General features: G+C 34.9%; 1 protein-coding gene across 3 annotated transcripts; it reads left to right on the forward strand.

Annotated features, from left to right (window-relative positions):
- Positions 1–11: 11 nt before the first annotated feature.
- On the forward strand, positions 12–17,019 carry pnocb (prepronociceptin b). 3 transcript variants are annotated; one of them, XM_051138635.1, is made up of 5 exons: positions 12–310; positions 1,207–1,328; positions 4,181–4,391; positions 13,000–13,194; positions 15,021–17,019. In XM_051138635.1, exons 4-5 carry the CDS (start codon positions 13,072–13,074, stop codon positions 15,615–15,617), a joined length of 720 nt encoding a protein of 239 aa, XP_050994592.1. In that variant the 5' UTR covers positions 12–310; positions 1,207–1,328; positions 4,181–4,391; positions 13,000–13,071; the 3' UTR covers positions 15,618–17,019. The 3 variants fall into 3 exon arrangements, with proteins under 3 accessions (XP_050994592.1, XP_050994594.1, XP_050994593.1); XM_051138637.1 differs by having other exon boundaries at positions 13,067–13,194; XM_051138636.1 differs by having other exon boundaries at positions 4,181–4,349.
- The last annotated feature ends 118 nt before the right edge of the window (positions 17,020–17,137 follow it).

Here is a 17,137-nt window from a genome sequence, read left to right on the forward strand (position 1 = left end):
GCCAGCATGTTTCGTGTTAATACTTGACTTTTTAAAGGGAGTTATTCGTTTTTGCGTTACGCAATTTTACGTTTATGACATGTTCTGCGTGTAGTTTGGCTTGGGTAATCATTATAGCACGACTGCGACTAAATGTCCGTAACTAACGTATAGAGTTAGGAGTTAAAAAGCCATTACACAAATGTGCTCAAAACCCAAAAGATTAATATTTAGATAAATTTCTAATCTCAAGATTCGTATAATCAGATTATTCCTAACAAGTGAGTACAAAAACACGCATGCATTCAGACAAGACAGCTATGTAACAAAGGTAGGTAGATTGAACTGTGCACTCAGAGTAAGTTAGTTTACTTAAAAATCGTTGGGGCAAGTTGTCACATTTGATTTATATGGTTTATACAATTTGTTAACAAACAATTATTTGACATTTCAATACATTTCCTTTTAAATGGTTGCTTTTTAGGTAGAACCAAAAAGCTTATAATATGCAGGTTCCATTGTGACAACTTACCCCATACTGGGTATATTGTGACAAAAGGTAGAAGCTTTGGTCTCCCCTATATACACCCTGTTAGAATCAAGGATTATCCAACTTTAAAAGTGGGATTAAGCTGTTTTTATAGCAATTTTGGGTTAAAAGCACTAAAATCCCCTATAAGAATCTAAGTCCTTCCAACTTTTAAAATGTGATAAAACCACTGACACAAGGTGGCTCTTTAATGCTTTCCTAAAGTTACCTAAATGTCAGACACAGATAAGGAAACCTCCATGATAACCCAAGAACATCCCCTGACTGTCTGACCAGGCTGTCACTCCCACATTCTCACATTATAGAAAATTCTCAACCAATTATTTTCTTCTTCTTTTACTTCTCTGCTAACTATAGCAGCACCTATGTCTTACCAGTGACCATAGACGTCCTGAGATATAGCTTGGTTTTTGTCCTTTCAGAATTAGATTATTTTGTCTTAATTTATTCAAATAAATGTATACTATGTGGAGAAACTTTTGTTTTATAGCCTTGATTTAGACTTCCTTCAACATTGGATCTCTCTTATGCACAGGCTTTGTATTTCACATATTTTCTTATAATGAGTCATGTCTTTGGGTTATTCTGCTAAAATCAATTAAGTGTCTAGTATTAATAGTCATCACTGGAAATTATTGCCAAGGGCTTTCCATAAAACATAGCGGTGTCTCCCACAGGGATGTGGACATGCCTCGGTGCTCTTCATCGCCTCATATAACAATAAAACTTTGCCCTGGAATGATGAAGGGAATGAAACAACATTGACCAGAGAAGCCCCCAATCATTCTGCGTCACGGAGGTGAATAAGCCCACTCGTATAATTGCATATCTTGCGTAGAACTGACTTCAATTTTACTCTGTGGTGGTATCTCAGCACAATGCATTCAGATGCTGGTTCTGTGATTCAGCCACTGCTGTAATATGATGTGGCACAGAATCTGATGAGTTCCTTTGTAGCGGCATGGTGCATTTCTGTTTGTCTGTGTATAATATCTAATTCCGGGCTTACTGTATGGAACAGTATGCAAATGCATGGGACAGGGACTCAGGTGATGGGTTATTTTGGTTGTTTATGGTTTAGAAGCGAGTTATCAAAGACTGAATATTGGACATACGCATGAATAATTGTGATGCTTATTGGTTCCTCAGTGGCGCAAATGCATGACACATGCTTTTTATAATCACCATGTGCATTTAGAGATTAATTACAAATCGGGATTTGTGTTTATTTTTGCATCTAATCCATGTTATTCAACAGCCTCTGAAATGACATGATTAGGGAGATCAAAGCAAGCCATTGTAACTTAATGGGTGCTGTTATTCAGACCTATATTAGGTACTGGTGGTACTCAAATGAGTTTATTTTTCAGCAGGCTTTCCTGACAATTATATATGCCCAATCAAAGCAATTATCAGCTAGAACACAATGTTACAGTATTTCAATTTTCCCTCAACGCTTTGGCTGATGTTTTTTTTTATTATTATTGTTTGCTAATGTTCATTGCATAAAACTCCACCATCCCTGCTGGAAAGACAAGGTCCAAGCTGGTTTATGCTGGTTTGGCACTGGTCTTCCTTGAACTTGAAATTAGCAAACAGATTTGAGTTAAAGTTCGAATTTGAATGTAAGGAAGTAGAATTTAAACATATAAGAAGAAAAGCAAGGTTTGTCAAGATGTTAAATATTGGCTTGGAAAAGCCTTGTTTGAAAGATATCTAGCCTTCGAAGGTTTTAAAAGATGTTAAGGTTTGACATTTACATTTATGCATTTGGTGGATGCTTTTATCCAATTAACACTGCATTTAAGTTATACTTTTAATTAGTTCATGCATTCTCTGGGAATCAAAATGACTATCCCCATACTCTAGATAGAAATTTTAAATGTCACCTATAGAAATTGATGTTGTATACAATACCAGTCAAAAGTTTTTGAACAGTAAGATTTGTAATATTTTTTAAAGAAGTCTCTTCTGCTCACCAATCTGCATTTATTTGATCCAAAGTACAGCAAAAAACAGTAAAATTTTAAAATATTTTTGCATGAGCTGTTTTCTATTTAAATATATTTAAAAATGTAATTTTTTCTTGTGATTTCAAAGCTGAATTTGTAGCATCATTACTCCAGTCACATGATCCTTCAAAAATCATTCTAATATTCTGATTTGCTGTAAAATTTTTCTAGGTTTCTTTGATAAATAGAAAGTTCAGAAAAACAGCATTTATCTGAATTCGAATTTTTTGTAACATTATAAATGTCATTTATCATCACTTTATGATCAATTTAAAGCATTCTTGCTAAATAAAACTATTAATTACTATAATTTCTTCCCCCCTGAAAAATTATACTCCAAGCTTTTGAATGGTGTAGTATATAATGTTGCAAAAGCTTTTTATTATATTGGATCTCTATTTATAAAAGAATAATAATGATAATATAATAACATTAATAATAATAATAAATCTTTCTTAAACAGCCAATCAGAATATAAGAATGATTTCTGAAGGAACATGTGACACAAAATAGAAAACAGTTATTTTAAATAGTAAAAATCTTTTAAAACTTTGCTGTACTTTGGATCAAATAAATGCAGGCTTGGTGAGCAGAAAAGACTTCTTTAAAAGCAATTAAAAAATCTTACTGTTCAAAAACGTTTGGACTGGTTGTGTATTTCATCATATTTAATAAATGAACTTTTGTGGACAAGAGTAGAAAAACACTTAATTCCCCAAAATCCATGTAGCAATTTAGGAAATTTAGTTTTGTCATATTTACATTTTAATTCAGCTTCATTAGTGGTGATGCCAATTTTATTCAATTCCATTTCAAATTGCTACTCATACTGAGAAGGAACCAACTCTTGAAAATAAAGGTTCCAAAAGGGTGTTTTTGCAGTGATGCCATATATTAACCATTTTTGGTTCCCCAAAGAACCTTTCAGTGAACAGTTCCTAAAAGTACCATTTTGAAGAACATTCAAAAAATCTAAAGAATCTTTTTTTTACTATAAAGAACCTTTTCTGCACTTAAAAGGTTCTATGGAATTTCAAGGTTAGAACCACTGATGCCAGTAAAGAACCTTTCTTTTTCAGAGTGTGTTTTAAGGCTGAGGTATGACCTCAGTTTGACCTAAAAACAAATGCACTGTATTTAAATGCTACATAAAAGCAAGTTATTTGTATAGTTGTATGATTCAAAACTCTTTTCACCTTTGCTTTCCTAAACAGCAATGGTTTAGGAAACTCTTCCTCATATTCTTGTTGGCACAATCCTGTCTTTCCCTTACGGTGGATGTGAAGTCTCACCGTCCACCGAGACTTCTTTTTGCCTCTGGGAGATTTTGTTTTTCTCCTGTATGCACCGCTCAACTGTAAATTGCATTTCGGGCTTAATTTGCAATTCGCACTCCTAAGCCAACGCTTAGCTTGTTAAAGGCACGTTATCTAAGTTTCTGATCATCGAGTTAATTGATGGGAACTATGTTTGGACATATACAATCAATATGCCATTGGATAAAAACCAATGAATTTTGAGTCCATTACAAATTGAATGTGTATTTTTAGCCCAGGTCATATCTTCTGGGGTAGGGAAAGAGGTGACGTTGGTAGTCTCTTGTACGTCAGCCTTGACTAAGGGTTGTATGGCTGTCCAGGTTGTGCGTAATACCCTGCCTTGGTGTAGCCCCATCCACAGACACTGGGGGGGCTGAACCAGAGGAAGGGGTGTGCCGTTATAAGAGGGGAGAGAAAGGGAGCAGGCAAGCAGTTGAACAAACCAAGAAGCTGAAGATTGGACATAGCCGCCACACCTCAAGACTGAAGGTGAGAGAGAGACCGAGAACAACCCGCTATCGCAGACGGCAGGTAAAACAAGGTGTCATGTGATGCCTCTTTTGTATTTTTCTATTGATTCTAGTTTCACAGTAAAAGAATGCAGATTATACCTGATTTGTTGGGTGATTTGTTGTTTTTGTCTGATAAGTATTTTGTGATCACTCACTTTTTTTTTGCTCATCTATCAATATTAATATTTGTTTAAACCAAAATGACTGCAGTTGCCATCACAGTCAATGTTTTTCTTATGGCAGTGTGATTAGGCTAATATTAATGTGACAAGGTCCCTGGATGACGTTTTAATGATTAGTGCTGATCTTTAAATAATCTTTTTTCCATTACTCATAGCATTTCCACATTAATCATCTTCATGGCTACCAGCCATGACTTTATGCTGTTTTCTTTTTTTGTTGTTTGTTTTTTGTTGCTTGTAAAATTTGTTTGCAGACATCTGTGTTTTTTGATTATTATTATTTATTCAAAGTTTTTTTTTGTTAATAAGCTACTTTTTCAAACTATGTATTTCTGTGTGTACGAATAGAATATTTCTGGATTCTGTTTGTTTTGCAGATGTAGGCTAACAGACATTCTCAGAATTATAAGTCCTTCTACAATTGATTATAATTGCATAGAGCACTCAAGACAACAGTAATAAGTGTATTTCATTCAATCCTTTGATCACAGAGACCTGAGTGCACTATTTGAAGTCAGTGACTCTCCATTTACTACTAATATTTTTTGCAGCTGTAATTAAACTAAACTTAACACAAAGTGTGCACTGAGACTCCCTTTAATCAACTAGCAGAGCATTTTGTGCATAATGTTCGTTTCGATATTTCATGTAATTACAGTCTGCGCAGGATAGCAACAAGTGCGCTATACATTTATATGAATGTTTCCTGCTTCTGGGAAGACAGTTCATTTACATTAGTAAATAACATGATCAATAAAAAAAAGACTGTATATCGACATGGTTTAATGATTTATTAATAATCCACGTAAAGGTAAGGCACAAATATGAACTCTTATCAGTGTGTTGATTTTATTTGTTAACTACATTTTATTTATTGTCAATTAGGGTTTATTGTTTAAATATACATTGTGTTTTATAAACAATATATCATATATAACAATACAAAAAATAATGCTGAAATTTTTTAAATTAAGATATATCAAGCTAGACAAAGTTAAATTTCCGATTTTGTTTTTTAATTTTTCTCCCAAATTAAGGAGAATAATAATTACATGTTTATAAATATATATAAATATATATTTTATTTTTTTTACTTTGATTTCCATAATAAATCACATAATTGATTTCCATTATTTTCATATTCTGTATGAAGCACTTCATACTTCGTACGCAGCCATCAGATCTCTTTTCAAGGCCACGAAATGTCTTCATGCATTCATACACATATTTTAAATCAATTTATGAAAAGTTTAAATAGTTCTTTTAATTTGCTTGCATCTTTGGACTAAGACAAACTCAAGGTCTATCTACTTAAATCTTCCAAATTGCATATATTATGCATGCCATAATAAATTCATGCAACAATCCTCTATGAATTTAAATATGAAAGCTGTTTGTCTAATTTAGTGTACTTATTTTAAAACTTTGCACTGCATTAGGAAGACTAGTTTTCCTCAGATTAATTACTTGAGCCATGTTAAATTGATTTTTACCCTAAAATCCATTAGAGCAGAAGTGTTGCATGCATAATTACGTACATCTATCAATTAGAGTTATATTCTCTTACATAAGCAAGAGAAAATCTATTAAATCAATTAATGGTCTCAATGGATTTCCAGAAGCTGTCAACGTTTCAGGTTGAGCAATGTATTCAATATTAATTGCAATGAAAAAAAAAACAATCGTACAGAATTGATGAATCACTCAGAACCAGTATAAGGTCAAAGCTGCCATATCTAATGTTCACTTTTCATATCATAGGTAATTATGCATAATTGTGACACTTAACTGATTGCATTTTATTCTATCCACATGACTTCAGCTGCTTCTGGACTATATATACAGTGTCATAGTATCTCTATCATACAATAGCTGTCCAGAATTCTGCTTAGTTCCTGCACTGAGGATTATATGCCATGCATAGAAATTTCATACTACACGTCTCCAGCTCACTGCGAGCGTTATTATTCCAAAACAACTTTTTCTAAGCGTGTGTCATTTTGATTTTGAAATTGCAAACCCTGTGACGAAATTGTGACTTTCCATGAGTCAAACAGTCTAATATATGCATTTGGCTATTTACTTTCACCACTGCTTTTGATTTAAATTGTGGTGACAGTGGCATTTATTGCATTTTCTCCTCGCAATTGAAATATCATGCCGATAGTCCTTCAGAAATAAATAAAGAGAGAAACTTTTCACTCCCTCCCCCCGTCTTTTTATGGTAAATTCTCTGCTCATTGTCATGGCCACAGGGAGGATAATGCAATGATTGCTGCTGTTCTGCCAGTGAAGAGGCAGTGTGTGTGGAAGGGAACCATGATCGTCTGCAACGGGACTGCAGACTCTGAGCCCTCTGGCAATCATTGTGCTCTCAATTAAAGTAACCATGCGAATCCCCCATTCCTCAACGGAAATGGTTATGACAATGAGAAGAGCCTAGATTATTTTGATACAGTGCTATTACAAAGGACAAAAAAATTTCTAGATATAGCAAACAGGTGAGCTATCATTTACTGCGTAATAAATCTGAGATGAAGTGCCTTCGCATTCAGCGGATGATATTAATGTGGATGAGAATTGAGAAAGAGGTCATGGTCCTCGTTCCATCTGCTGTGGAGCAAACAAACAAAAGTAATTGTTATTTGCTCATTCTTGACATGTCATGACACGGTTGACCAACAAAAATTGTAATGGGAAATACACAAAACAGAAGAAAAGCAGCAGACTTGATTTTTCAGAATCTGGTGGTGACTCAGTTCAAGCATTTGTGTTTCAGCCACGGCGCGGGAACAGAATAAGAATGGGGTTTGGTGTTTGCCGTGGAGAAGATATGATCAGGTGGCTGTAGGAGAGGGCGAGCAGACCGGTCAAATCAGATTAGTCGCATTCCCTTAGATTAGTCAAAGACTGCGGACAGAGCATGAGCATTACACTAGGACCCACAGGCATTCAATCAAAAATTCACCCTCCAAAATATTTTGTCATCAAGTCAATAGTGCTCAAAACAACACTGCAGCCTATTTATTGCTGTATTATTGATCTATTTAGATTTTATTTTATTTGTTTCTGTACTGGACAGCTCAACCTCTAGTTGACTTGACTAGAAAATTGACCCTTCGCAATGACCCGCCCCCTTTAGTTACTGTTGCTACATCAGACAAGCCGTACATGCTTCATAATCTAAAAACCACGCCCACCAGGGGGGAAAACAATCCAACGCTCTCCATTGAGTTTGTATTGCGGGAAGCTGCGTCCTTGTCATTTTTGACTTATAACAAAAAAACAGAACAATGTCTAAAACAAGACAAGATGTACCGTAAACAAGCTAAAAAAAAAACACAGAACTACTTTTATAAGCTGTCGACCCAAAAGTTGAGGGTTTAAGAACACAAAAGTAACGCGCAACGTGTCATATTACACTGAGATCTACACCCACTGGAGGGAAACTTAATCGCGACAGGAAAAAAATAATTATTTTTAACCATGCCAAAAGATTATTTCACCACCCTATGTAGACCTGAGAGGAGGATATATATTGAGAAACTAAATTTTGTTGGTCTATGTCAGTGCTCCTTTCCCTTACCTTTCTTTTGCTGGAGAAATTATCCAACTGAATGGCGCAACGTGAAATACCCTGACATTCACAACTATTTGTGTCCGTAAACAGCTTATAAAAACGGAATTCTGTGTTTTTTTTTAGCTTGCTTACTGTACACCTTGTCACATAGCAGCTTTTAGACATTGTTCTGTTTTTTTGTTATAAGTCAGAAATGACAAGAGGCAGCTTCCCGCAATACAAAGTCAATGGAGAGCTTTGGATTGTTTTAAACATGAATAAACATCAGAAGTTATCTTGTTTTAATCGTGGAAAGACATTTTTTTTTTTTAAGTTCAAGTCCACTGATGTAAATCTCTTCTGTCTGGCATGTTTGTCGGACAAAATGGCAGATTCTGCCTTATGATTGGTCAGGTCGCCTGTCAGTCAAACTCCCTGTGTAGGGTCAGTTAAAGTATCAGATGTATAATTACATTTTAAAATATTGCATTTTTTGATCATTCTTGTTTTCTAGTGTAGATAAGAGTAGCCTGATCTAAACTAAAAAATAGTATATTATATGGAGAACTACAGGTAAAGAGTAGCTTCAGCTGTGCTTCAACATGAAAATGTAGTTTTACTCACCCTCATGTTGTCCCAAACCTTTTTTGTCCATAGAAAGAAACTTTCACTGTATGAATAAAAACAAAATGCTCCAAGATATCCACCTTTTTCTTTAACGTGGAAGTAAGCCTATGGGCAAAACTTCTGGTTCATTATTCGCTATAGCGAAGTAATAAGAATAACAACATGCAGTAAGCGGTAAAACTACAAACCAGTTTGTTTATAATTAAGAAATACATTAAAATAACATGGTATGACACACCAATTTGTAATATTTATCTGTTTATATATCTGTTTTGTACAGCTAAAAATAGCTGGATGCAGATGAGACTGAAAGCCAGATCCATAAAATATACAAATGGCTGTAAAAAAAAAGGTGTATTTTCACATAGGAAAGTAAGTCATAGGGTTTGGAAAGATGTACATCATATATCATTTAATATTTTTAAGGACATATGTGACCCTGGACCTCAAAACCAGTGAGGGTCAATTTTGTGAAATTGAGATTTATACATCATCTGAAAGTTTAATAAATAAGCTTTCCATTGTATGGTTTGTTATAGGACAATATTTGGCTGAGATACAATATTTAATATACAATAAAACCTGGAATCTGGGGGTGCAAAAAAATCCAAAATATTGAGAAAACCACCTTTAAAGTTGGATTTTTTGTAATATTCACAGTAGGAAATTTACAAAATATCTTTATGGAACATGATTTTTACTTTGGCATAAAAGAAAAATCGATCATTTTGACCCATACAATGTGTTGTTGGCTATCGCTACAATTATACCCATGCTACTTATGACTGGTTTTGTGGTCCAGGGTCACATATATCCTTACTCCTTCTATGAAATTGGGGTCAAAAAGAATTTTATAGGTCAAAAAGGACACATCTATCTCCTCTGCTAAATACAGGCACAGTATTCATAGATGACAGTTGCTAAAGCTGCTGCTTTTGCACTTTCCCTCCAGCTGTTTTCATGTTTTCCATTATCTCAGACAAATAAGAAATTGTAGCAGGGGATGATCGTAAAAATGTTTTAGCAAATTGCTCTCCAAATTGAACTGTATTAATGATGCAAGGGATTTAATTGGTTGGAAAACTTTTTTTGAGTCAGGCTTTTTTGTAGTCCTTCCCTCAGAGTGCTCTAGATATCCATGTCCACATGAGGGGATACAATTATATATACTCTTTGCTCACTGAGCAGAGACATCTCAAGATGCTTTTATTGTCAACTTTTCATCACTGCGCTGGAGTTCACCGAAAGATTTTTGTTGGCTTTCATCAAAGAAAGCTTTTAGAGATGTGTGCGTTTCTCTCCTAATGCGGTCGTGACTAATGTGTGCTGGCGCAGTGCGTGAGTCAGAGTTTGATGGGAACTGCATTCCCGCTCTTTCTCTCCCGCACTCATTTCCTTCTCATTATGCCACACACGCTAATTCAGACATTAATTAGGGCCTATGATGAGTTTCCTTAATGAACTTCAGTATGTGTGGGCAAAAAAAACAGATGGTGGCTTGCAAAATTTGACATGTTTCAATAGTGGAAGTAGTGGTGGTTGATCCACATCATTACGTTACACTTTCATGTGTGAATTTTTCAAATATGTTTGATTCCCTTCGAGGGTTCTGTCGTGGTTGTGATCGTCATGAGGTGATCTTATCTCTAGAAGGACATGTGTTTGGCTTTAGGGAAAACTGGACCCATTTCTAGGTTTATCTTTAAAATGCCTGGTTATCAGTCCTAATATCTGGGATTAGCAGGAATTGGTTTAGCTGGTTGACAAGGGTGGAAAAAAGTGTTCCAGAGCTGATTAGCTACAAGTCAACCTTTATAGATCTAGGAACACTGTTTAGAAAGGTTCCAAAATGCATTTTTTTTTTTAACAGAAAAAGAACTATTTTTGCTTCCCCAATTTTTTATTAGCGTGAAGAACATGTTAAAAATTTAAAGAACCCTTTTCCACTATAAAGATTCTTTTTTGTGTAATGGAAAAATATCCATTGGTGTTTATAGAAGCGCGGATGCCAGTAAAGAACCTTGAAAATGCAATTTAAAATAAGTTAAAAATTTAAATGTAATTTATTTCTGTCATGGCAAAGCTGATTTTTCAACAGCTATTACCTTATTCTTCAGTGTCACATGATCCTTTAGAAATCATTCAAATCATGCTAATTTGGTGCTCAAAAAACAGTTATGCTGTGTGATATCTTTTCATGGTTCTTAATAAATAAATAAATAAATAGAAAGTGCAAAATAATAAATTAAATGTCTTCATCATTTTTGATAAATTTAATGCATCCATGGTAAATAAAAGTATTCATTTCATTAAAAAACTGCTCCAAAATTTACATATAGTAAGAAATGTTATACAAATGTAAGAATCATATCCCTAAAGTCTTTTCCTATGGCTGAAAACTCTATTACTGGAGCTGTAAAATGAGTGTAAGAACTAGGCAAGATGAAGCCAAGGGGTAAATTTGAATCAAATTAGAATCTCTGATGTAGCTAAATTACTTAGCATAATCCATTAGAGTTTTAGGAGTTTTTTTTTTCTATCTTGGAACCACTTAAAATTTGCTCTGTTACTGTCTTAGAACATCTGGAGAATCATTCAGTTGTTCTCCTCTAGATAAGTAACCAGTAAAATAGTAACCAGTAAAATAACGCATTACTTTTTGTAACGCATTACAATATCTGAGTTAAGTAACACCAGTTACTTTTTTTTTCCCATTTATTGATTGAAAGCTCTCCTGTTCCCATGTTGAGAGAAATCAGGAGTAAGATGTGAAATGTGAACATTCATTAATTCATCTCACAAAAAACAGATTTTCTGACCGTCTTTGCTGCTGACCTTCGATGATCCAGTTCAACCATACAAATAATCAAAAATTACTCAAGATAAACTAACGTTTTTGACCCTGGACCACAACACCAGGTATATTTGTAGCAATAGGCAAAAATGGGTCAAAATGATTGATTTTTCTTTAATGCCAAAAATCATTAGGATATTAAGTAACGATCATGTTTTGTAAATTTCCTGTCGTAAATATATCAAAAGTTAATTCTTAATTAGTAATATGCACTGCTAAAAACTTAATTTAGACCACTTTAAAAGCGATTTTCTCAGTATTTTTGCACCCTCAGATTCCAGATTTTCAAATAGTTGCATCTCAGCCAAACATTGTCCTAACAAACCATACATTAATGGAAAGCTTATTTATTCAGCTTTCAGATGATATATAAATCTCAGTTTCAAAAAATTGAGCCTTATAACTTGTTTTGTGGTCCAGGGTCACATTTGTTCTTATTTTGTTGCTGAAGAGTGTTGAACTTTCTTCTTCTGTGTTGTACTGTACAGACGTGAATTGACCTTTCCTTCGGGCTGAGGCTTTTGGTGTGAAAGGGCTTTTACATTTAACAAAAATTAAACTTTTTATATTAAAAACAAGTGAGCAGGCCCTGCCCAGATTTAAAAAATAACGCAAAAGTAACATAACGCATTACTTTCCATAAAAAGTAACTAAGTAACGTAATTAGTCACTGTAAAAAAATACTGTGAATTTAACAGTAAAAGACTAAAAATGCTACAGTAAAAACATGTTAAATGGTAAGTTCCCCTATTTTATACGGTGAAAAACTGTATTGGACATTGCATGTAATTTTACATTTTTGGAAGTGGAAAAAATGTAAAATTTACAGTGAATAACCCTGAATTTACATACTTTTTTTTGGTGTTGTTAAAATAACTGTTTCTTCTTAGTTTTTTCTGATCAGTTTCGTACATTAGGGTTGTATGTTACATCTAACGTGGTTAAATTCATGTTTATTGCATTATTTCAATTTCATGTGTGTTACCATGATGGTGTTTAGTGTTTGTGTGAATAGCACCTTCTATATATATGTTAGTATTTAAAAGCTGCTTTTGATGGGCTTTAGTTCATCATGTGATTTTCTCATTACCACCTGCTTTTGGTGGTTAACAGTGTATTACAAAGGTACAAAACAGATTTCAGTACTTAAACAGGTTGGTATATTAACATTATATCACTTAATGAAAATACGTATTTAAATGTAAAATTAAGTTAAAACAGTAAAAAAAAAAAAAATATTGCTACCGTATTTTTTACTGTAAAGTTCTGGCAACCACAGCTGCCAGTTTTTTACTGTAAATTTTACACTTTTTTTTTTTTTTTTTTTTTTTTTTACAGTGTTCTTTTTTAGGGAGTAACGCAATATTGAGTGCCAATGATACATCTCTTCTCTTTCCTTCATCAGATATCACATTGGCTACTCTGACTAAGATCCTGCTTCATTTGTTTGTTCCGGTGTGTGTTCTGTGAAGAAGTCATGAAGACCCCATTTTGGACCCTGCTGTTCTTATGCTTGTGCGCCTCGGGTCACAGCGACTGCCAAGGGGACTGTTTAACCTGTGGACTCATCCTACCTGAACACCAAGCGTTTAATACATTGGTAAGGACCACATGTATCTAACATAAAAGTACAAACTCCCTATTAGTGTTCATGGTCTAAGATGTCTGTTGGGTATCTTTATAGCAGGAGTGGACGAGAAAACTGTGATACAAATTAACTTTGTTAAAAGTTGGTTGCTGTCATGATAGTGGCTGTAATCAAGTTGCTAATGACTGTTCAGACCAAACAGCTGTGACTGGGGTGATTGGGGTAATGTCTACCCATAATTGGCTGCTGTGGTTTCGTCAGCTGCCGATGTTGTGAGTAGGAGTGATTGACACTTGGTGGAGGCAGTCGTGCCACGACCAGATGGGTCCCTATGGGCATGCTTTCGCTCTGTGACACCACAATGGTGTCAGACTTTAAAATTCATCAACAGATTCATACACTGATTTATGAAGATAGTGTATTTACACTCACAATCAAAAAGGGAGTATTCACAGAAGAACCTTTTGTAAGAACCTTTTCAAATACATGTAAAGCTGTATTTCATAACTATGCCCATATGTCTTCTATCTTCTGTCTGAATGTTTTTTCATTTGCCATCAACATTTAATTTGCGGTGGCCTGTTATTTTGAATGCGTTCAGCTTCTAGTTTCACCCTACTGTTATAAGTCGCTACACAATTTATGATTTTCTCCCTATGAATGGGAGATAATAAAAAATCTACTCAACCTATTCAAAACCTAAAACATATCCGTCCTTAAAAAGGGCATCACATGAACATTTTGTGGAAAGAACATGCATTTGTCTATAGCTGAGCACTGCTGATCACATACAAAATGATGATTTTATCCCATTCTAGTCACTCAATTATCATATCATTTCTTGCACCAATGCCACAGATCATTTCACATCTCATTGCACTGGTAAGACCGTTTGCATGCAGCATTGTGCCACTTGGAATTTTTAATACTTATAGCATTTTATTAGAAAGGGCGAATTCAAATCATTAATATAAACATGATAAATCTCCAACAAAGGAAAAATCCATTTTCATATAGAAACAAAAATGATAGAAGACAGAAATAAAGACTTTTTAGCCTATATAATTTGTGACTTTGGACCACAAAACCAGTCTTAAGTAGCATTGGTATATTCGTAGCAACAGCCAACAACACATTGTATGGGTCAAAATGATCCCAAATTATTCCAAAAATCATTAAGATATTAAGTAAAGATCATGTTCCATGAAGGTATTTTGGAAATTTCTTGTTGTAAATATGTCAAAACTTAATCTTTTATTAGTAATATGCATTGCTAAGAACTTCATCTGGACAACTTTAAAGGTGATTTTCTCTGTATTTTGAATTTTTTGGACCTTCAGATTCCAGATTTTCAAATAGTTGTATTTTGGCCAAATATTGTCCTATCCTAACAAACCATGCATCAATGGAAAGCTTATTCATCTTTCAGATGATGTATAAATCTCAATTTCAAAAATTGACCCCATGACTGGTTTTGTGGTCCAGAGTCACATTACAAAAGATTTCTTTTTCATATAAACGCTGTTCTGTCATGTGAACTTTATTAAAGAAAAATCAGTTTCCATAAAAATATTAAGCAGCACAACTATTTTTAGCAGTGATAATAATAAAATGTTTTTTTTCCACAAATCAGCATATTAGAATGATTTCTAAAGGATTATGTGATACTAAAAATTCAGCTTTGCAAAACAATAATTTTAAATTGTAATAATATTTGTCAGTATTAATGTTTTTACGATATGATTTCAGCATGTTCAGTCCAATTTTATAAATATATGTAAGGAAATGTTCTATTGGTCAAAAAAACAAAAAAAAAACAAATCTGTGCTGTTTTGCAGGTATGCATCCTGGAATGCGAATCACAGGCCTCTCCTGCATTGACCTGGGATTTGTGTTACCAAGCAGCGGGTCTGAACCAGCTTCCACTATCATTACAGGAGGAGCAAACATCAAAGCGCTCTGACGATGAAGCGGAGCCTCTGGCCACAGTGAGCATAGAAAATGACAATGGCGTTGAGTATACTGAGGCTTTGGAGCGGTTTCGACACGCTGCGCAAGCGCTCCGCAGCCAGCAGCCTTCAGAGGAGGAGGAGAAACTCGAAATTTCATATGACCCGGACCTTGACCCGAGGACAGAGGAGGACCAGGATGCTGTAGGAGAAGAGAAGAGCGGTGAGGCAGCCGTAAGCATATCCAAGCGATTTGGAGGCTTTATGAAAGGTCGTCACGGCTTCCGGAAGTTGGTGAGCTCCGGAAGGCCTTTGCAGAAACGCTACGGCGGCTTCATAGGGATAAGGAAATCTGCCCGCAAGTGGAACAACCAAAAGCGCGTGAGTCAGCTACTGCGGCAGTACCTGAGCTTGACGGGTCGCTCGGGGCGTTCAGGTCACGTCAGCAACCTCTCCACCAGGATCCGAAGACAGAATGAAGTTTAGTTGGCCTTACAGTACAGGCCTTGGTCTTTTCACTTACCTCAACTCAACTGCTCATCAGCCATCAGTAACTGTGAACATCTATCATGCACCACAGCCCAGAACTAGATAAATCTGTGTTTAATCAAAGAAGAGGAATATTTTGTATAGCGTTGGTTTTTATCATTGACATTCTCATGGTGCCGTTCCTGACATCAAAAACACCTCGATCAAGTCGTTAGGACAAATGTTGCTGATGAGAACTGATTGTGCATTTCAGAATCAAAACTCCTAGAATTAACCTTGAAGCATTGTGAAAAAAATAAAAGGCAAAGCAGTGAAACTTGTATTGAGCACGTGAATCAGTTACAAATGAGAGCAGTGGGTTGTGGAGTATGGGGCTTTCTTTTTCTGTTCAGGGGATTGCTGAGAGAAAAGCACTTTATATTTGAACCTTGCACACTGTATTGTGCTAAGATTGGTTGTTTTGCACACATCCTTGGTGTATAGAATTGTCTTAAAAACTACTAGAGCAATCAAAATCAATAGGTGATTATATAGTACAATACTGAAGGAAGGATATTATTTACAGGTGTTTGACGGGTTTTTGGACCAATGCTGCCCCCTAGAGCTTACACTTAGTATTTTTGTGGAATACCACTAATAAAATCAATACAATTATCAATAAAAAATAAAAACTTTAGGCTTTGTAAACAAAACCGCGGCCCGTCCATGATAGCCAATCAGAAAAAGTGGGTCGGCTCTCTGCCAATGGCGTGAATTTGGGGGCGGGATTACCAGTTTGTCCTAACAATAAAAGATGAGGAGTGTTCAGTATATATTCGACCCTGGACCACAAAACCAGTCATAAGGGTCAATTTTTTTAAACTGAGATTTATCGGAATAAAATCTGAATAAATAAGCTTTCCATTGATGTATGGTTTGTTAGGATAGGATAATATTTGGCCAAGATAAAACTATTTGTATGAATGTGAGAAAATATCAAAATACTGAGAAAATCATCTTTAAAGCTGTCCAAATGAAGTTAGCTATTTAAAAAAATCTGGAATTTGAGGGTGCAAAAAAAAAAAAAAAAATTGCCTTTAAAGTTGTCTAAATTAAGTTCTTAGGAATGCGTATTACTAATCAAAAATTAAGTTTTGATATATTTATGGATGGAAATTTACAAAGTATCTTCATGGAACATGATCTTAATATCATAATGATTTTTGGCGTAAAAGAAAAACTGATCATTTTGACCCATACTATGTATTTTTGGCTATTGTTACAAATATACCCGTGCTACTTAAGACTGGTTTTGTGGTGCAGGCTCACACGTGTTTAAAAGCAATTCATAGTCATTATTTTTGCAAATCCGGTTGGTGCTGCAGAAATGCGCCTTTAATTGTTTGGTTCCACCTGGTGATTATGGAGCATGTGTTCCAGTTTTCTGCATTTGTTTGTGCATGAACATATACAATTGAGGTCATCTTAGCGCTTGACAGACTCTCCCTCACATTAATATTCAGAATCGGGTTTCAAAA

This window comes from Labeo rohita, chromosome 20 (assembly GCF_022985175.1).
Source record: "Labeo rohita strain BAU-BD-2019 chromosome 20, IGBB_LRoh.1.0, whole genome shotgun sequence".
Classification (NCBI taxonomy): domain Eukaryota; kingdom Metazoa; phylum Chordata; class Actinopteri; order Cypriniformes; family Cyprinidae; genus Labeo; species Labeo rohita.